Source organism: Eumetopias jubatus, unplaced genomic scaffold (assembly GCF_037043125.1).
Source record: "Eumetopias jubatus isolate StellerSeaLion01/CBP00866 unplaced genomic scaffold, mEumJub1_p1.0 scaffold_8, whole genome shotgun sequence".
In the NCBI taxonomy this organism is placed as follows: Eukaryota; Metazoa; Chordata; class Mammalia; order Carnivora; family Otariidae; genus Eumetopias; species Eumetopias jubatus.
Genome location: NW_028274814.1, coordinates 90,031,607 through 90,052,519, shown reverse-complemented (window position 1 = coordinate 90,052,519; position 20,913 = coordinate 90,031,607). Strand labels below are relative to the sequence as shown.

Sequence of the window (20,913 nt, the reverse complement as noted above, 5' to 3'; positions counted from 1 at the left end):
TTTCACACATCTCCTATTTTCCTTTGTTGCCTTCCTTGAAACAAAAAGGAGCAAAATGAAATCCCAAGTCTTTAAAAATTGTATCCATTCTTAAGATTTAGAGATAAACCTGGCTTAAATGTAGTATTTAGACAGACACAACACAGGATAAATCAGTCCTGCTAAATAGAAGGTGGCCTTGAGAGGTCTATAGGACTCTTGACCGAGCGGATAAAATAATTATCTTGTTAATTGAATATTATGAATGTGTAAGTTGGTCCTTTTAGATCATACTTGAAAAGGAATGATAGTACATGCATATGTTTTGGTGGTAAGTTATTCTAGATTTATGTCTTGGGGTTTGTTGACAGCAATAATGGGGAAATATTCCAAATTGGTCCTTGTTTCGCACAAAACAGCAGTTTTTCCCATGATTTCATTGATTTTTTTTTGAAAACATACCCAAACCTGAGGTTTTACAAAATATAATAACTATACTATACATATATATACATATATATATTTTTATGTAAAGTGTGAGTAGCTTAAGCTAATTGGAAAAGTTGAAGGTTTGAAGAAAATGGGTAGTTAATTCAGCAGTAAATATCTTTATTGACTTCATTTATCGTGTTTTGATCTGGTAGTAAAAGAACCATGCAGATGGTCCTTTAATGTTCCTTTCAGTACTAAGATTTTGTGAAACATCTTTTAAAGAGGAGTAGGTGGTGTAGGAAAAAATAAATGTGCTATTTCGGCTTCTAGGGAGGGGAGGGGAAGCAATTATTTTTAGACTATGTTCTAGTTACACCCAGTTTTAGAAGAAATAGAAGAGTGTATTTTAATGTCAGTGAATCCTTCAGGGGGATGAAGTCTATGGAAACACATCTTTCAAATCCTAGTCACCAAGTCTGGGATCTTTCAAATCCCAGAGAGCACATATGTAATTAAAGCGTGTGTGCACACATGTGCATCTGCACACACACACGTGTATTACCACACAAATGGTGGGGGGTGATGAAAGCATGAACATATTAGCAAAGTTTCCTGGATACAAAATAGCTAGACATTAGTCCACTGTTTAAGTGACAGTGCTGCCAAATTTAGCGCTCCTTATGCCGGGGAAACTACAGAGGGAATGTAGTTGAACTATAAGAAAAGATGAAAGAAATGATGGAATCAATTAGAAAAAAATATTGAATCACACTATTCATGTAATAGCAAGGGATTAATTGGGCAAGCTAACTGGAGCGTTTCCCCCCAGATTACAGGCAAATAGGAACTCTGCCGTAGCAGAAAATCATAGTGTTATACATACATTCTTGTCTTGATTTTTTTAAGAAATAATCTCATAATCAGATTTTCTTGTGATGTTAACCATGATAAATAATGCACCTGTGATGCAGAATAAACTTGTCTGAGTCCCAATGGAAATTTTTGCAATGGATGGTGCTTTTATTTTTTTTAATTTTTTAAAACATTTTATTTATTTATTTGATAGAGAATAAGTGAGAGCAGGAACACAAGCAGGGGGAGTGGGAGAGAGGGAGAAGCAGGCTCTCTGCCAAGCAGGGAGCCCAATGCGGGGCTCAATGCTGGGATTCTGGGATCATGACCCGAGCCGAAGGCAGACGCCCAATGGCTGAGCCACCCAGGTGCCCCTGGATGGTGCTTTTACTTGGACTCTGTGTATCATAGCATTTTCTTTTGGATGACACCAATGATTTCAGTCTTTCGAGCATTGTGCACACTCCAGCCCATGAGGAGCATGCAAGCAGTTGGATGCTCAAGGGATTTTTTTTAAATAAAAATTGTCTTGGACGCCTGGGTGGCTCAGACGGTTAAGCGTCTGCCTTCGGCTCGGGTCATGATCCCAGGGTCCTGGGATCGAGCCCCGCATTGGGCTCCCTGCTCAGCAGGAAGCCTGCTTCTCCCTCTCCCTCTGCCTGCTGCTTCCCCTGCTTGTACACTCTCTCTCTCTGTCAAAAATAAATAAAATCTTAAAAAAAAAAAATTGTCTTTCATTCAGACATTAGGTATTCAAACAAATGTTGATTCTGGATATGAAAGGATACTTTCTGTTATCTTTGGCAATTCCTTCCAGTATATTGAGAACAGTCGTGGAGTAGTAGTATTGAGCGTGGACTTGATATACCAGTTTATATGTTAACTTGATGAAATACGTGTCTATCATAACATCAGCTTTATATTATTTAAATGCCAAAGAAAGGGACTACATCCATCCACAAACTGCTTTGTGAACTGGGTTGTTGGTTCTGTTTCTATGCATTGTTTGGAGGTTAAACAGACCAAACTTCTGACAACTTGATATTTTCTTTCCCTTTCACTTCCTCGTGACAGTCTTTTTGGCTGGTATCTGTGCCCCTCTTTCTCCTCACCCTCCGGGCTCCTGCCATCCCTGTGCAGGTTCTGGTAACCATTCATTCATTCTTGTCAATTGGCTGCATCTGAACTGAGGCATGGGTTCCTGCTTAATCATCATCTCAGTGAGCATTTATTTGCATTGTAAGCTTTTCCTTTGTGAATTATGAACAGAGGTCAGGTGGTGAGGACATAATTTGGAAACCTGGGCATCTTTAAATGTATTTCTTCATTTGCCCATTTTTAACAGATATTTATTAAACTATCTTTTTTACCTGGCCTGGTGTAGGTGTTAAGGGTCTAGCAGTGAGCAAGAGAAGTCTCTGCTCTCAGTCATGAAACTTCTGGGCCCTGGAAAGGATCTAGATGGGCAGCCAAGCCCCTCACACTTAGCATCCAATTTAATCCTCACAATAGTCCTTTAAGAAACTAATTGATACAGGGTTTGAGTACATTTTTTTAAACCCAGTATAGTCTTCAAAGGTGGTCCTCATGCTTGACTCTGCAACTTTCGATGTTGTCCACTCACTCTCTTACTGGAGTTTTTCTTCACTTTTTAACTACCGCACCCCATATACACACATTCTTAGCCTTTACCCATGGTTCCTCAGCCTTCCCCCACCCGTCCCCCTTACAGTTACTACCAGTTTAGATTGGCCACAGTTAGTGGCCTATGGGCCTTACTGGGTTGATCCCCAGTAAGTTAGTTTCTCCCAGATCCTGTTTTTGTACTTTTTATCTCCTTTTTAACAGTATGCTGATCTTCATCTGTCTCCTTGGCTCTGGCTCTTCTCCTGTTTCCAGTTTCTCATTGGTGATTTATCTGATCTTGTATTACCACCTCTGGCCTCTGGCGCCACGCATTTGCTGATAAATGCTGGCTTACTGGATTATCTCCTCCCTTCCCTGTGAGGAGGCTGGTCACAGCAGCAGAGTTCGAACTCTATGGGTTTCTAAGAACCAGCCAGGGACATCCTGAGAATCATCTGGAGCACCACTTCCTCATCCCTCCCTCTGCCCCAACCGTCGATTACCATGGGAATGTTGGGCATTATTTTAGCCAACATTCATTTTGTTTTCCTAGCTCGGCTCACATTTTCCTCAGGTCATGGAACCGTGCTTCTGTCGCTGACAAAGAATTTCACAAAGACCTCTGTCTTGGATGATGCATTATCTGTCAATGGAAGTCTTGGTCTATTTTTCGTTTTCTTGGGGAGGCCTCATTAGGTGGAGGAGGAGAACCAGATTGAAATCCAAACTCCAACCAGGTGAACATGGGCAAGTTACCCTCCTTCTGCATCTGAACATTGAGGTTGATAATGTGGTTGTGAGGATCCGCTAGATTCTCTATGTACAGCGCTTCGCGCCCTTCCCAACATAGAAGACGTGTTCAGTGAATATTGGCTGTTGCTGTGAATGTGTGTCCCTGTTGTGAATCAGTGACTGGGGGAAGATGAAGTCAGACCAGAGTTTGGGAGCTCTGTCTTTGATTAATAAGACAGGGGGTTGAGTCCTGCCTGCTTTGAATAGAGGACACTGTCCTTCAAGTCACTTCTCTTATCTAGCTGTAAAAGCAACTATTTACTGGAGACCTTGGGGTTAAAAACATTGCTCAGGTTCAAGTACTTGGCCTTATCAGCCTGTCGATCGTATTTTTCATGTGGCAGCTCAGGCGGTCCCTACAAAGACTAAATTTTCCACAAGTTGTATTTTTTGAGTACAGTTGATTTTCTTTTCCTCGTTTTTGTTCTGATTAGATCTGTTTGCCACCCCTTGTTTCCTGTCTCTGGTCTACAGATGGTCTAGTAGACGACAGTTTTATGTCGGTGTCCTCAGTGAGAAATGCTCTTCAGGTGACAGAAAAGTACTAAAGATTGTCTTGTCCCGTCTTTGAAGCACATTCAGACTCAGAGCTGTGTCAAGGGAGTGAGGTTAAAGTCTTTGATAAGAGTTCCTACACAATCCAACACTGACTTTGTTTCCTTCTCCAGGACCTACAAATAGAACGAGAGAGGAGTTCATATAATATATCTGGTGGCTGCACGGCGCTCATTGTTGTTTGCCTTTTGGGAAAGCTGTATGTGGCAAATGCTGGGGATAGCAGGTAAGCAGATTCTCTGCCTGGCTCTTAACTGATTTCCAGTGCCTTCGATAATATCTGTCTTTTTTAAAAGAATTAAATGATTCGCAATAGATATTGATTAGATATTGAGAGAGGATCCTTCTACATCCGAATAAAATGCATTTTAAGATGAATCATCAGGGGGCGCCTGGGTGGCTCAGTTGTTAAGCATCTGCCTTCGGCTTGGGTCATGGTCCCGCGGTCCTGGGATCGAGCCCCACGTCGGGCTCCCTGCTCGGCGGGAGGCCTGCTTCTCCCTCTCCCACTCCCTCTGCTTGTGTTCCCTCTCTCCCTGTCTCTCTCTCTCTGTGAAATAAAAAATAAAATCTTAAAAAAAAAAAAAGATGAGTCATTAGGCTGGTGTGAAAAGGTAAAGGCTGTCTTCTACTCGCCCATGGTAGCCGTTTGCATATATAGTTGTGATGAATCTGTATACCTGTGATTACTACCTGTGGCCAATCTAAACTGGTAGTATCCAAATGTTTTTTTGACTGCAGAAGCATAAACCATGAGAGTGAGAGGAGGGAGGAAAGGGATTTGAATGAAGGGGTGTTTGGAAGGGACCCGGGAGGGCTCTACAGCTGGTTCCACTTCTGCTCAGTGACTTCGCTCTGTCCCCTCCCAGAAGCCCATGAGTTTCTCCTTTTATGCACAAGCCCTTAGAAGCTGTATTCTCCTCTTTTCTGGGCTCAACTGTAAGGAATTTTGGCCAAGAGATTATGGTTAACCCCTACTCTATCCAGCATTACCCGGAATAAGATGAATTTGGCTTTTATTTTAAATAACTGATGTGTCCTCAGTTTAGGTGCAGGGAATTTTACAATTATAGACTTTGTGAAAAGTATTCTGATATGTTTTACATACTTCTCTGCCCCTTTATTCACAGCACATGTTGGCTTCTTGCTAAAGACTGACTCTTTGTTTTGAAAGCAATCAGAGTACTGGACTCTGCAAGATGTCCTCAGAGGACGAGTGATTTCCCTGCACAGTCTGTGGTCTTAGGATGCCCTCATTCCTCGGTCCCCTCCCTCTGGGTCACGTTCCTCTTCCAGCATCCCTGCTTGCCCTGGCCCTGCTCTAGGTCTGGCCCCACATCCCCCCCGCTTCCCTGTCAACATCAGGTCCTGGCTGAAGAGGGACTCCCTCAGGCAGCAGAGGAATTTACCTTACTTTTACTTCCATTTACAAAGCTGGAGAGCCTGGGGGGGGTCTTCATTCCCTCTAGTTAAGCATCCTTTCCCGGTCTTCCCACTGAAGAGCCCAGAGTCAGAGAGAGTGAACTTCCAAGGCAGCAGTATTTGGGGTTGGACAGTTGATGGGTTTTGAAGGTCTGTTTATTTTTACTGTGTACGTGCATTTCCATTAAACTCTATAAGATATCTCCATTTCAACATAACATTGTACTAGGTAAATGGAAGTGTCTATAGGATACCATGTGTATCCCATGGTTTCTGTTCTTTAGTGTCATGTCAGATTCCTGGCAGAAGATAGACTCCTACTCAGGTGGGTCAACTGAATGAAGGAGTGAAAGGAAACCTGCTAGGAGCACTAGGGCTCAGGCAGACATTTACCACCTAAGGCCTGCAAGGGCCCAGGGAGGATTCACTACAGCAGAGCCCAGGAGAGTGGAGTCACGAAACACTTGGACTTCTTCCTCTTCCCATTTCCCCCTCCCCCCATCTCTTGCCATCCCAATGGATGAGCCCAGCTGGGAGCCCAGCTGAGAGCCAGGTGACAAGTAGCCCAGAGAGTAGTGGGCCTGGAGGTCAGCCAGGCAGGGCGTGCACACAGACCAAGACGGCATCTCTGGGGTAGGGGCAAGGGGAGGGTAGTCCGCACAGCTGCCCCTTCTCCTTTCCTTCTCCACCCCAGGGTTTGAGCTTCTCAAAAATAGGAATCCCCAATCTTCAGGGGCCTTTCAAACAGGCGCTGAGGAGCTGGCCCATGGGCCCATTGCGTTCTGAGCAGATCAGGAGGTGATGCCTTTCCGCTTGGAGGGAGACTGAATCAGCGATTGAGCTGTTGCTTTCATAGTCCTTTGTCTTTATGGCTAGCTCCACGCCGTTGGTAATGACTTTGCTTTTCTAGCCCTTCCAGTGAGTAGGGAGGGGACAGAATGCCTTGCTCCCTGGGGACAGGTCCACCCGTCATCCCAGGGAAGCACCTCGCACCAGATGATCTCCGACTCAGAACGCAACCCAGCTTCTGGGCCCAGAGCCTCTCCGTGTTGGATTATCCTCCCCGTGCCTTCTCCTCTTCCAGGCTCCAAGCGCTTTAACGTAGGCACTTACCCAACCATGGCCTTGACCCCACTTCACAGAAGCTCTAGGGCCCTGTCCGGGACCTGCCAGTTTCAAGTACTCTTCTTCTGGGATCGTCTTCTCCCGCCCCTCCCCCACTTTTGTTTTTAACGTGCCGGTTTCTAGACCAGATCTTGAACTCCTCATCTACAAAAATGGTGGTGGTGGACTAGATAATACCTAAAGTTTTTGGCATCCTGTAGGTTATCCCATGAGGAGTGACACTTTTGGAAAGTAAAGTGATGCTATACTGTTGATTTTTTTTTTTTTTGGTAATTTTTATCCTTCTTAGAGTTGTTTTTGAAATAACAGTATAATACAGGTCCCGTGTTCCTAAATGTTGATAAAAGTATGATGTTTTACAAGTTTGTTCGCAATAATTTGAAATGTCTAATCGGTACTTTTATCCTTATCCTTACTATATAGCTATAAAGTTCACACATGTACAAATTATCCTATGATAAAATAGTATCTTTAAAAACCTGATAAGTTTAATTACATGTGTAGCGTTCCAGCTCTAGTATCCAGATATGAATTTGGGGTTTTATGGCAGATTGTTTGGGTTTGCTGTTCATGTGTGGGTCACATGTCATATAGAAACCTAAGAGCAATAGGAGTTGTTATTTGTGTGCATGATCTAAAGGATAACTTTACAGGACACTTACTCATTTGGGTGCTATTTTCAGCTCTTGTGTGAACAACAGATATTCAGTATCATCTTAAGTAGGATTACTGCCTAGTTTATATACTAATAATATAGGTATTTGAGTTTACAAAAAAATATTCAGTTATTCCCAAGAAACAGCAACTAAGTGAATTCTGATCAGACTTACATAAATGTAAGTCCATTATCACTTACGGGCAAGTAGTCACAAATCTGAGGGCTGAATTTAAACAGATGATTAGAGCTGACAGAGGTTTCTAGCAACAGGTCCCTGATTAATTAGGTGCTGTTTTTTTCTTCTTTATTGCCAGATATTGGCTGCTGTATGTTTACATTAAATCTTGACAGCTTTGAGAGTGAAAGCAGATCTTTGTCGTAGGTTCACTACCCCATAATTCTTCACACTCAAGAGAAGGTTCGCTTTGGTTTGATTCAGAAGCTGCTGGCGGTCAGGAACTATTTGCTGAGCTAAGTAGTGAGCTATGAATGATCTGATTCACCATCAGGCACGTATGTGTCAGGGGTTGTATTCAGGAAGAGCTGCCTCATGTTGTTTGTGGCTTAGTGGTTTCTGAGTCAATGATTACGCTCTGTGTAGGATGGTCCACAGTGATGCCAAGTGACCTGTGCAGAGTCTGGGACAGACTTGCCCTTCTCTTTTCATCCAAGCTAACCAGCCAGAGAGGAACATGCAATAACTACTTGATGCATGACAGTTGCTTTATTTTTCCTAGGCATAGGCAGCCAACTGAACACCTAGGGGATTGTGAAGGACTAGGAAAGAAGCAGATGGTGGGCGGGTTTTCACTTCAAGCGAAAAAGAATTGGTAGCATGCAAATGTCACGCAAAGCAATATGCAAACTATCACCCATTGTGTCTGAGTCATTGGCTCCTTAGGGCTCTGAGTGATTCTTCAGTTTAAGGAGATGCTTTGACTCCATTTTAGGTTATTTCATTTCATTTCTAGAGAGCTAAGGCACTAAGGAAGCAAAGCTGTTTCCACTTATTTCAAACATGTCTAAAAGTTTGGCAGCTGAGACTAGGTGAACTCATTCAGATTAAAGAAAACCATTTAAGATTTGTTAACTTGGTGACTCCTCTCTTGCCCGATTTATAGTTAACAGAAGCAGTCAGACATCTAATAAGTGCTGGGCACATGTTAAATACTGTAACATCACAGTAATTTAGTGAGAAGTAGGCCTTGTTAAGATCAGATAAGGATACTGAAGCACAGCAAGGTGAAGATCTGCCCAGGGTTCCACAGCTTCTAAGGAGCAGGACTGCCATCCACCCAAGCCTGGAAGTTAGAGCACTGTATTCTTAATGAATGCACTCTACCCTGGGATTTCCCATCCTTGCTAAGACCCACAAGGGTTTTTGCTGTTGTTTACCACATTTTAACATCGCTAAAATCAAGAGATTCTAATTATCATTTTTTCTTTGCTTTTTGTATGTAAAATGATGACATACTTTATGATTAGTGGCATCTTTGATTTCACCTAAAATGGTTTATGTGGTGTCATTGAGGAGATGGCTGCACTTAAAAGCTATTTTAAATGCATTGCAGTCATGAGGCTTAGATAAGCTTTGTGTGGTCCAATTCATTCATTCACGATACAAGGAATATTTTCTCAAAATGAGGGAGGCTACCCGTTTCCAAAGGCCCCAAAGTTCTATGAGACCATTGTAAATTTTGTGTTTTCATTTTGATGATCATCTATTGAAAATAAGCATTTTCTGGATTGCCTGGCTGACTATCTTGTAAAAGATAACTGCCATGAATTCAGACCCCCATTTTGTCATGTTCAAGGTCCTCCTAGGAAAGGATTAGGAAGGTCACATGTGTTCATGATGTAGCTCTATCTACAGGAGTGAGCAAGCGTTCCACTGATTGTCCTTAAAATGAAGCCAGTAAGTCCAGCCAGGGTGGTTTCTTTCCTTTCTCTTTCCCTCATTTTCAAATGTCCAGAATTACCCGCCCCCACATGTAATTTACAGCTTTCCATATCCATTCAGAGGTGAATTCTTCTGGCAAGTCTGACTTTTCCTGAGGATAGGAGTTAGGTATTAAACAGGACTTACATTTCTAAATTCAAAACCAGTTATATACCTCTGTGGTGTTTCATCTCTCAGCCTTCTCCCCTTGACCAGTGGTAAGACAGTGAAACATGATGTAACTTCCTCCAACCCAGGGGAATGTAAAGAACTATTCACTCCCTTTTATGTTCATGGACATAAATGCCCAGTAAGGAACCTTCCTGAACTACTTATTAATAAGTGATTCATCTATCCATACCTGCCAGTGGGCTGCTACTTTGACAGTAGCCTTCCTCTGAGTTCAGAAATATATTTGATTTTCCATTAGCTAAGTTAAGTTCCCCATGCCTCTCGCTGTTTCACAGGTTTCTGAAAAACAGTACAGAGAGACATGAAAATCACCATTCTCTCCTATGAAAGGTGAATTGCTGGGTCTCCCTTTTTTCTGCACGGCCCCCATCTTTGTGGTGTATATTTACATAATCCCTTACTATATCCATAACCTGTAGAAGGGAATAGCAGAAAGAAAATACTACTGTCAGATGTTCACAAATACACAGAGACTTTGATGACTCAAAGCAGTCTTTACTTCTCCCATCAAGCCACTCACTGTCTACACAAAGGGGCACCGAAGAGGCCCTTCTCTCTCTGGATTTCCTTCGTGTCTCCCGCCTCCCCCCCCCTTGGATTTTTTTGAACCTGTCTCTGACACCCCTTGCCCTAAATCAGTGGTTCTCAAAGTGTGGCCAAACCAGCAGCAGTAGGAGCAAACTTGTTAGAAAAGTAAATTCTAGGGTTCTATGCCAGACCTACTAAATCAGAACCCCGGTGGGTAGGGCCCAGCAAACTGTGTTTTAGGGAGCCCTCCAGGTGATTCTGCAATACTTGAGAATCCCTGCTCCGAAGTCTACCCCTGGGCATCTGAGAGAGCCTGGAAGGAGCCACTGTGTCCTCAGGGTTTAAAAATTCTAGCTCTTCCTGGCCTGAGGCTAAAGTGCCCAACTCCGAAGGCCATCAGGCCTCGTGCCATCCCCTGCTACAGCCGAACACCACATGCAGGACATCTTCTATGGTGATGTTGCCCCTTTTGCTCCCTGACGCTGCTCCTCTATCAGCTGGCTGCCAATTCCTTTGGCCAGCCTGATACTCTGGAACATAGGTCCTTTTCCTTGAAAAGTGCGAGTCAGAGGAAGGATTTCTTGCATGACCCAGTTCCTTATCTCAGACCCCCGCTGTCGGGTAGTTCTGCACCAGGCTAGGATTCCCGTCTCCGAAATGGGTCAGGCATGCCCCTGTGTGGATTTTTGGTCTCTTATGGTTGGGCCCCCGGAAGAACGTCCTTTTGGCTGTGGTTCCATCACCCCCCCCCCCCAAGTCATGCTTTGAACAACTTTACTCCCAGCCCAAGGAGGGGCTGCGCTGGGAAGTCTCGTGGTATTTGTAGAAATGGAATATTTGCACTTAGGAACACTGGCATGAAATGGTTGTGGTCAAGGTAGTAACTTTATCCCTGGCGGCTGAGGGTGAAACGGTGGGTCAGTGTCACGAGGGAACTTCCAAGCGTAGAATCCCAAGGCTGTATCTTTGGACCACTTAGGCCATCACCAAGATTTTTAGGGTTCAATCATCTAATTTGCTGATCATGTGAAATCAGGTAAGATGAGCTAACGAGATACAAAAAGACCTTTAGTACCTGAGAAAGTGGGCTAAACCTAACCAGGTAAAGTTTAATAATAGTGAAGGTAAAGTATAATACCTGTTGAAAGAGGAAAAAAACTAGCAGAATGCAAGAGACAAAGCTTATCAGTGGCTCACATTTTTAAAAAATGTATTTAAGTGAACAGTAAATTCAGTCTGGTCAGCTGTGTGATGTAGACACCAGAACCTCCTGTAATCCTAGGAAGAAGCATTGGAGGTATAAGGCAAACAATGCCTAATGGTTCTTGTTGGCTTATTTTGTCTCAAGCACTCTTTCTAGTTTCTAGTGCTTTACACGAATAACCTGATTAATCCTCACACCAGCTCTTTGAGGGGAAGAACTATATTTTATACCTGAAATGTCTCTCTAGGTGACACAATTCTATATGTGCATGAACGAACAGGAACATTCCAAAGAGAGGCCAGAGTGGTGAAGGGGTTCAGAGCCACGTTTGAAGGGAGGAGAAAAACTGAGACGAACCAGAGTTTTTTAGTCGCATGGAAAGATAATTTATGTCGGTGCAAGAGATCTTTGGGTATTTGTGAGATATGGGGGAGAGTGGTAAGGGTTGTTCTCCATGAGCTGGGGACAGAGATGACAACCACAGGAGGACAGGGCTGTGGTTAGGAACGGGCTCAAGACTGGCGGAGTTGAATCTTGGCTCTGCCACTTTTAGTTGTATGTGACCTTGGGCCAATCTCATGCTTCTGGGGCCTCGGTTTTGCTGCCTGTAAATGGAAATGATGGTAGCACCCCCTTTCCAGGGAGGATTAGATGAGCAGATTCAAAGAAAGCACTCAGCACGCAGCCAGGTCCACAGTAACTGCTCAGTAATGGTTGACTGCTTTATTGTCATGGTACTTGGTACAAACTCAGTACGAGCTGTACACAGATGTGCAGAGCTGCCGTGGAGATGACTGGGTTCGCTCTTCAGGAAAGTATTTGTGCATCAATTGTATAACCACCTAGTAAGAATGTTGTACTAAGTAATTTGATTTTTTTCAGGGTGCCCATTAAGCATTATGTTTCAATGACTTTAGGGGGATCTTTGACATATTGTGATGTTTCCTTTTTTTTTTTTTTTAGTAAGAGAGAAAGGGGCAGAGGGAGAGGGAGGGAGAAAATCTTAAGCGGGCTCCACACCCAGAGCAGAGCCTGACACAGGGTTCGATCTCACGACTCTGAGATCATGACCTGAGCCAAAATCGAGAGTCGGATGCTTAACCGACTGAGCCACCCAGGCACCCCTCAATTTTCCTTTTTATGAGAGATAATGATTTCATGATTTGTATAAGGAAAGGTACAGATGTTTCCTGCTGTACAATGGTGTATCAGGTAGGCTAAGTGTGGAAACAGTAGACCCTCAAATTGACTAGTCTGGAGAAGCAGTGACTTTGTCTCTTGCAGGCATCCAGGGATCCAGGATGAAGGAGGCTCTCATCTTTAACACTTGGTCTCTGGGGGCGCATCTCCAGTCAGCTGGAAAGGGACAGGAGTGTGGAGAGCGGGGAGCAGCCAAGGGAGGTTTTATGCCCCTGGCTCAGAAGAGGCACCTATCATATCTGCATGCTTTCCACTGGCTGCTACAATTCAGGTGTTTGGCCATCCCGAGAAAACAAGGCTAATGGGACATGTAGTCTAAGTTGTTTTCCCAGGACCAAGGGAATTGACTTTGATGAATGTTTGGCAGTTTCAGCCAGCACTGGGCATTGAGAAGGGAATTCATGTTAAGTGCAGTTAGTGATGGTGTCTTTGTTTTTGATACATTTTCCCCCATTGAGCTGATGAAGTTACAACTTGGATGTCATTATCTTTAAAGCCCAAACACCAGTGATCTCTTTTGTTACTTTAATTTTGTCACTGTTAGTTTTAGAAGAGATGCAGTAAGTTCAGCTTAAATTGTCAGCAAAGAACTAGCTGTCTCACTGTGATCCACTTTCATCTTTGAGAGCATGTTTGAATAATGAAAAAGCCTGCAAGTAAATAGCATACTGAATATATTTGTCCTTAGAAAGTTCATCACAGAAAGCGATACTCATTTCATGCTAAGGAAGAAAGACGATATTAACCGGGGTAGGGTATGACTATACTGATGTTTTAGCAAGACATGTTCTGTTCTTTTGAGATGACTTTTAAATTCTCATAGTTTTGTTGTAGAGATTTTTAAATGGCATACCGGTTCAGGTCAATAGTTCCATGAAGGAGGCCATTACTCATTAATTATCACAAAGATGAGCAAACCACGCCTTAGAGAGATCCTGTACCTTGCCCATAGTACTACTGTACACTGTGCAGCTAGATTCAAACTCTGGCCCGTGAGTCCCAAGTGCATGGACTATCCCGTCCTGAGTCCTGAATCACCCTCCCCTCAGATAGCTGCACCTGCACTTTAGCTATGGGTCTCCCTTAGCCACTCTCTGAAAATGTTCTCTTAGATTTATATCTAATTTTTTATTCCACATCTTCTCGTTTAGGTTTTTTTTTTTTTTTTTAATAATCCTCCTATAGCTTGGGTTATTAAGACACACGAATGCAGAGTCAAACATCAGGGCCCCCAGTCTGAGGTATGAAGCTGACTTGAACCAAAATGATACCCCGTTGTGACCTAAGAAGAGACTCTCCTCCTCCCTTAGGAGGTAGTGGGGCCAGTTGCTGCTTTAGGTCTCTGATGCCCTGGAAACCTCTGTGAGGGCTTCTGGAAAACCACTACTCCTTGGGAAGGTACCAGAGGGATGAGTCAAAGGGAACCCCGGGGTCTGAGAGGGCTGAGGCTGGGAAGCTGAAACCCATCCTAGGCAGTTTCGCTGGCTCCCCCGACCAAGAGGCAGGCAGTGGGTGGCGTGCTGGTGGCGGTGGTGGCGGCAGCGGCAGGTGGCCTACCGATGGTGGTAGATGGCAGTGTTAGTGGGCATTGTGGCAGGGGATGGTATTTCAAACAGAGATAAAAGAGAGTCCGCTCCTCCGCTGGAGAGCAGTAGGGAATACTAAGGGAGAGGTGGTGCTCAGGCAGCCACTAACCTGTGAGCTGCTAGTTCAGAATAAGAAAGGAGTTCAGCTTTGAGACGTGCTCAGCCTTAACATTCAGTGCTGGACAAAGTGCTGGAGTCAGTAAATTGGGGCCTCTGAGGGCGTGAAGGCCAGCACTGGACAGTTGGGAAGCTCCCAGGGGCCTGGGGTCACAGCTTCCCGGGAGGCTCAGATCTGGGGCAACCCCACCAGCACCGGTTCTCAGGCGGCCGAGGCTCCCCAGGGCTGATAGAGATGGCAACTGAAAAGCTTCTCTGCGCTTGCGGTTTGAGGTATCTTGTCTGCCTGTTGGCAGCTAAGCCACAGGCAGCTAAGCCGATGGGGGCTGGTTGGGGGTGGGGAGTGGAATGGAGCAGGGCCTCAGGAGTGCAGGGATCTGAGCCAGCCAGCTCAGTCTCTGGCTGGATGTTATGGAGTGGTCACTGAATTTCAGAGGTGTGGACGACATCTCTGAGATCCATCAGTAAGATCCTTTTAACTCTACTTGTTTCCAAAGCAGGAAACTGAGGCTCTGAGAGGGATGTGAATTTTGGGCCATATCACAGTTTGGGATGAGTTTGGAGTTTACCTCTGGGTCTCCAGGCTCCCAGCCCAGTGCACTTTCTGTTACCATCTCCTTGAGGCAACCAAGGGCAATGTCCTACATCTGCACTCCAGAAACCTTTGTTTCTTCATTGCTTCAGGATTCTGTACTTAGGCTCTTGTCTCTCAGTAATGTTAAAAAAATTTCAACCAAGGAGAAAATGAAATAGTCTTCATAATGCCCTACGGCAGGTGGTGGCTCAGCAGACTGTTAGTGGACAGCGATAGTAGGGCAGAAAGATTATTCCATGCTAGAAACAGCCAATGCTACTGAGTACACACCAAGCAGAATCTTGAAAGGAAAAAAGGAAGGGAACCTGGGTTCTAGTTTCAGCTCTGCCCCTGGCTATCAGTGGGAACTTGAGAAAGGCAATTACTTCGGGCTTCAATTAATTTTCCCTATCATTAAAAAGGGGATTTGGGCCCCACCATTGGTTCCCAGAGTGGTTACATAAGAATCACCCAGAGTGCTTTCAGAGTAAAGACTTCCAGCCCCACCTTCAACGATGCTGATTCAGTAAGCCTAAGGGAAGTCTGACAATTTTTAATTTTTTAAAAAAATCCTCCAGGTGGGTATTAAATGAGAGCATGCCCATTAGGCATTTATCTTCTGTGGCGGCTACATAGTAAGCACTGGGTACATGTTAGCTATTGTCTGTATTAAAACAGAGAGTCAGGAGTGCTCAGTATTGGTTAAAAGTGCAGAGTTTCAAGCCAGGTGGCCTGGATTTGAATTCCAGCTCCCTCATTGACTGTGTGACCTTGAGCAAGCTATTTAGCTCTCCGGTATGTCGCTTCCCTCATCTATAAAGTGGGAACTTTAACAGTCCCTGTGTCACAGAGTCACCGTGAGGATTAAATGAGTTAATTCTGCCCACTATGTGCCAAGCAGTATTGTGGGAACTAGATACTTAGTTAATAATGGAAATAAACCCCCCTGGAGCTTGCATTTCAGTGGGGGGAGACTGGTAATCAGGAGCATGAAGAAGTAACACATACAATGTATGTAAAAGCATTCTTACGTGCTGATTGAATGCAGTTGAAGAATTCAGACAAGTGCCTTTCTGCCATATGGAAAGCATTTAATAAATGTTATTAATATTGATTATCAATAATATGATTACTGCTGTTACTACTAACACTATAGATAGAGTTTGCCTCTTTAGTATGTCTTAGATTATCATAAAAGTATGATGCAAGGTAAAATAAATTTTACATTACAGTACAGATGACTTGAGTGTGGAAGGGCACATTACCTCTGGGACTGATGTAAAAGCATGTGCTATGAACTTTTTAGGTTGCATTCCTGAGCTGTTTTGGGACTGTAGTGTGGAATAAAAGTCATCTTACCCAGTACTGCTGCCAGATGTTAGCTCTGGACTCTAAAAGTATATTCTTACCAGACTGGATGTGGACAACACGCTGAATTCAAGTCAGCACACTCTATATAAGACCATCTTGGGGTGGGGGCGGTGTCTCCATATTGTTTACAGTCATACTTTTGGTGCACTGGAGGCATGCTAGGCAGCCTCTAATATTCTCTCCAGCTTTCAAACTTTGTGATTCTTTTTTAACCTAGTGTTTTGGCAAGCAATGGTTGTCTCCAAGTAACATAGAAAAAGTTCTTTTTTTCAGCAAAGCCCTTTAAAAAGCCTCCAGGCTCTCAGGCATTCAACAAACAATTTTTTTTCCCTTGCAAGACTTAGCTGTGAAGTCAAGGTCATGCTTCCCAGGGAGCTAAGCAGCACAAGAAGCCCTCAATCGTGCTGCTGGGCCCAGAGCCCGCCTGACCCTTTGTGTTGGGCTGTGCTTGACCACCCAGCTCTTTCACCCTTGCTTCTCTCTTGCAGTGGCATGCCAGGCAATGAAGAGTGGGAACTTATTCCCTACCATGTGCCATCAGACCTGCCTGCAAAAATTGGATTCATGCAGTTGGTTTTCACACTGATTCATCTCTCTACTTACCACCACCCCATCCCCTCCACCCCCCGCCAGGGTTTGGTTCTTTTCTGTGTCAAAGTTTATGTATAATTCCACCCCCTTCCCCCACGCCCTCAGTCATGCTCTTTGTAAATGGGAGCTGTCAGGTCATAACCATAATTGCCACGAGTATTCCGAGGACAGAGGGTCGCTCTTCCAAACAGGCTGTTCCAGTTCTCAGTGTTAATTGGTCTTTAAAAAAAAATGGCTAGACTGTATCCACTTTTTAGACCCTTCATTTAAGTGAAATTGTATAGCAAAGTCTCAGTATATAAAACAGATAAGAATACTTGTGGTAGGGCAGGTTACAGAGTAGTTAATAACACAGATTCTGGAGATAGCTTAGCTGGCTTCTGGTCCTGGCTCTGTCACTTAGAGTGCTGTGTGACCTTAAAGTACCCAGCCTCTCTGTGCCTTTGTTCCTTTATTAGTGAAATGGGGATAATAAGACACCTTATCTATAATAAGGCTGGTAGAAGGATTATAAGCGTGCAAAATGCTACGTGCAGTTCCTGGCATGTAGTAATTGTTCAATAAATGTTTTTATTACTATAATGATAATGATTATTAACCTCCATCTTAGTCCCTTAGGGTGGTCTATGAAGTTTTTAAAAACCACTGTACAGTACTGTGCTTTCAGCATCGTATTTTCACATAGTGCTTTTGCCTATAGAAGGCATTGAATAAATGTCAAATAACAAGGCCTAACAAGCCAATCTTCATGCTGTGTTCCAGAAGGAGTACTTAATGATTCAGACGATGAGCAGTCTCTCTAACGAGTCTGTTCAGGCTGTAAGACTGGTTTTCTTGGTGACTGTGCAGCTCTACCCTTTGCCTCTGCTTGAGGAATGAGTGCTGCCTCACAAGATACTGCGTTAGGCCTTGTCTGCACTTGTCATGGCCATTGCAGTTCTGCCGCTCAAAAGGCTCAAGTGGTATTCCACATAAAAACATCCACACACACGCATTTTAGCTTTTCCTGAACTTGGGCTCTTGTAGAACACCTGCTTATTCCCACATAGTGTAGGTTTGAAGGTCAGAACCTTTTGGGGGTGATGAGGCCGCATCAGAAAGAGCTAGACCCTGTCCTGTTGCAGGCCACTGTGCTTTCTGTAGCAAATACTTAATTACATGATGCCAAGGTATTAATAACTATTTTAGTACATTACCAGCAGGTAGTCTTCTGGTTGACCCAACATGTCTGGTTTTTTTTCTTTTTTTTAAAGATTTATTTATTGGGGTGCCTGGGTGGCTCAGTTGTTAAGCGTCTGCCTTTGGCTCAGGTCATGATACCAGGGTCCTGGGATCGAGCCCCATGTCGGGCTCTCTGCTCAATGAGAAGCCTGCTTCTCCCTCTCCCTCTGCCTGCCACTCTGCCTACTTGTGCTCTCTGTCAAATAAATAAATAAAATCTTAAAAAAAATAAAATAAAGATTTATTTATTTATTAGAGAGTGTTCACGCAAGAGAGCGGGAGCAGGGGTGTGTGGTAGAGAGAGAGTCTCAAGCAGACTCCATGCTGAGCTCAGAGCCCGACTCGGGACTCGATCTCCTGACCTGAGCCAAAACCAAGAGTCGGAGGCTTAACCAACTGTACCACCCAGGGTTCCCTACCCAACATACATATAAGAACTCTCAGGCCTATGACGCTGGGCATGTCCAGTGCTGCTTGAAGGAGAGACAGCACTCGTTGAGTTTCCCAACATAGCCGTGCATAATGTATGCAGTGTAGGCACATGAGAACATGTGATGAGCTGTGCCAAGTAAGCATGGCCCAGGACAGGCCTCAAAGAAACCAGACAGTGGGTTGAGAGAGCCAGACAAATCCCAGCTCTCTTTTCTTTTAGCGTTTGCCATTTCACAGACGTTTGCATGCTACAGCTAGCTTCAGAGATATATTGGTGATTTCCACCGGTGTTCTTGGTTCCATCTCCTCCCGACACAGACCCAAGGCTCTAGTTCTCCCCTCCCCACGGCCTTGACTCTGTCCCTGCCCCTTCCTTGGAATACAGTTTACTTGCCCACCTTACTCACCCTACTTATGGAAGAGCTGGCTAGCTGCTCTCTAAACACCTGTCGTCTTGCCCCTGGGCACGGGGCACTGCCTAGCCAGCGTCGGTGCAGTTAGGTGTGGCTGCATGGTGAAGTTTTAGTGTGGAGGGTGGGGAGAGAGTTGTGAGCAGAAATGATGTGTGCCACTTCTCAGACCTGACCCATAAAAGCGTCCTATGTGTTGTATTGATGTACTTGTGTCCCCCAGTAAGGTATGTCCAAGTCCCCTAACCCTCAAATCTGTGAATGTGACTTTATTTGAAAATAGGGTCTTTGCAGAGGTAATGAAGATGGAAGTTAGGGTGAGGTCATAGCGGATGAGGGTGGGCCCTAAGTCCAAAGACTGGTTTTCTCATAAGGCCCTGTGAAGGCTGAAGGACAGCAGGAAGATGACGTGTGAAGGTGGAGGCCAAGAGTGGAGTTACGTGATACAAGTCAGGGAATGCCAAGGATTGCCAGGACCCACCAGAAGCTGGAAGAGGCAATGAAGGATTCTCCCCTAGAGCCTCCAGAGGGAGCATGACCCTGCTGACACTCGATTTCAGACTCTCAGCCTCTACGATTGTAAGAGGGTGGATGTCTGTTCTTTTAGGCCGCTAAGTCTGGGGTAAATTATGCCAGCCCTAGGAAACTATTGTGCACACCGTCCTCCCTTTCTCCCTGTTCTGCTGATGAGAGGTTGACCCGCAAGGTTGGCCTGGGGAATGCGTGCTGAAGCAGGCGGAACACCTGGCCGCCTGATTCCCTAGGACTCCCTCCCCCAATCTCTGGATTTGCTGAGTGACTTTATGTTTCATATGTGACATAAACTGTATTGTGCCGAGCCACTGGGATTTGTAGGGTTTACCTGTCACAGCCCCTAGGAATACCTTAACTAAAACATCTATTTACAGAAGGGACTGAAGGCAACTGCTATAAACACACTGCATCTTCACCTTCTGGAAGCCATCTCTCTTTGGTGGCTCTCAGTTCCCCTCTCTCTCCGGCCCCTAACACGCAGCCCGCTGAGGGGTTCCTCTTTGGCCAGTCTCTCCACATCCCTCCCTCAGCCAGTCGCCTCGTGCATCTTCATCCACCCCTTCCGTCCTGATGCTGCCCAAACCAGACTGCCCTCCCACACCTCATGACTGCCTCCCTCTGGTCACCTCAGCGTCACCCCCCCTTCCCCCTGCAGAATGCCAGGGCCCTTCCACGCGGCCACGTGACAGGGTCCACCTTCTTTTTTTTTTTTTAGAGATTTTATTTATCTGACAGAGAGAGACACAGTGAGAGAGGGAACACAAGCAGGGGGAGTGGGAGAGGGAGAAGCAGGCTTCCCGCCGAGCAGGGAGCCCGATGCGGGGCTCGATCCCAGGGCCCTGGGATCATGACCCGAGCCGAAGGCAGACGCTTAACGACTGAGCCACCCAGGCGTCCCGACAGGGTCCACCTTCTGACTTTCCTCGGACTTTGAGGTTCCTCTTCCCCGTATCCCTGAGTCTAACCCGCTTTCCGGGCCTGAGGCTTGACACATGGAGTGACGCTCTCCAGGTATTTGTTGGACAGTATAACCAGGAACGTGATGCCTTTCTGTGTTTTGAAAGATTCTCTTGTGAGAAGCACTACATAGGGAGGATTTCTAGTTCTGACATCCCTCTAGAAATTCCCAGTTCTATCCCTGGATTAGAGTGGACCCCCACCGTTGTGACTCCTCTCAGTGGTTTTCTGTCTGAACTACTGTCTTGATGCTAGGAGCCTCCCTTGGAGAAGGTTTCAAGGAACAGCTCTGGGAAATGGGTTGTTGATTGCAGGGATCCTGCTGAAGAGCCAGTTTGTTTCAAACCAGAGTCCTCTTTCCTCAGTACCACAGAGACCTTTTCTCTTCTGTGCATTTTAGGGGAGGGCTGGGGGTTAGAAGGAGTGGGGTGGTTTTTGCATTTTGGACCCTGAGATAAGTAAACTGATTGTGGTTTTTTTTTTTTTTTTTTGGTTCTGCTGTTAGGAAGCATCTGTGACTGCTTCTAGGAAAGTTAAGAGCCTTACAGCACATGGTTTTTTTTGTTGTTGTTGTTTTTATTAACTTAATTCCTAGCCTCCTCTGAACTTCCCTAGT

At 44.9% G+C, this 20,913-nt stretch overlaps 1 protein-coding gene across 1 annotated transcript in view; it reads left to right on the top strand.

The window, feature by feature from the left end:
- The window catches only part of PPM1H (protein phosphatase, Mg2+/Mn2+ dependent 1H), a 241,547-nt gene that overhangs the window by 114,171 nt on the left and 106,463 nt on the right, over positions 1–20,913 (top strand). Inside the window, exon 4 of the mRNA XM_028110952.2 lies at positions 4,350–4,462. Coding sequence (XP_027966753.1) covers positions 4,350–4,462 — 113 coding nt within the window. The remainder of the gene's footprint in view (positions 1–4,349; positions 4,463–20,913) is intronic.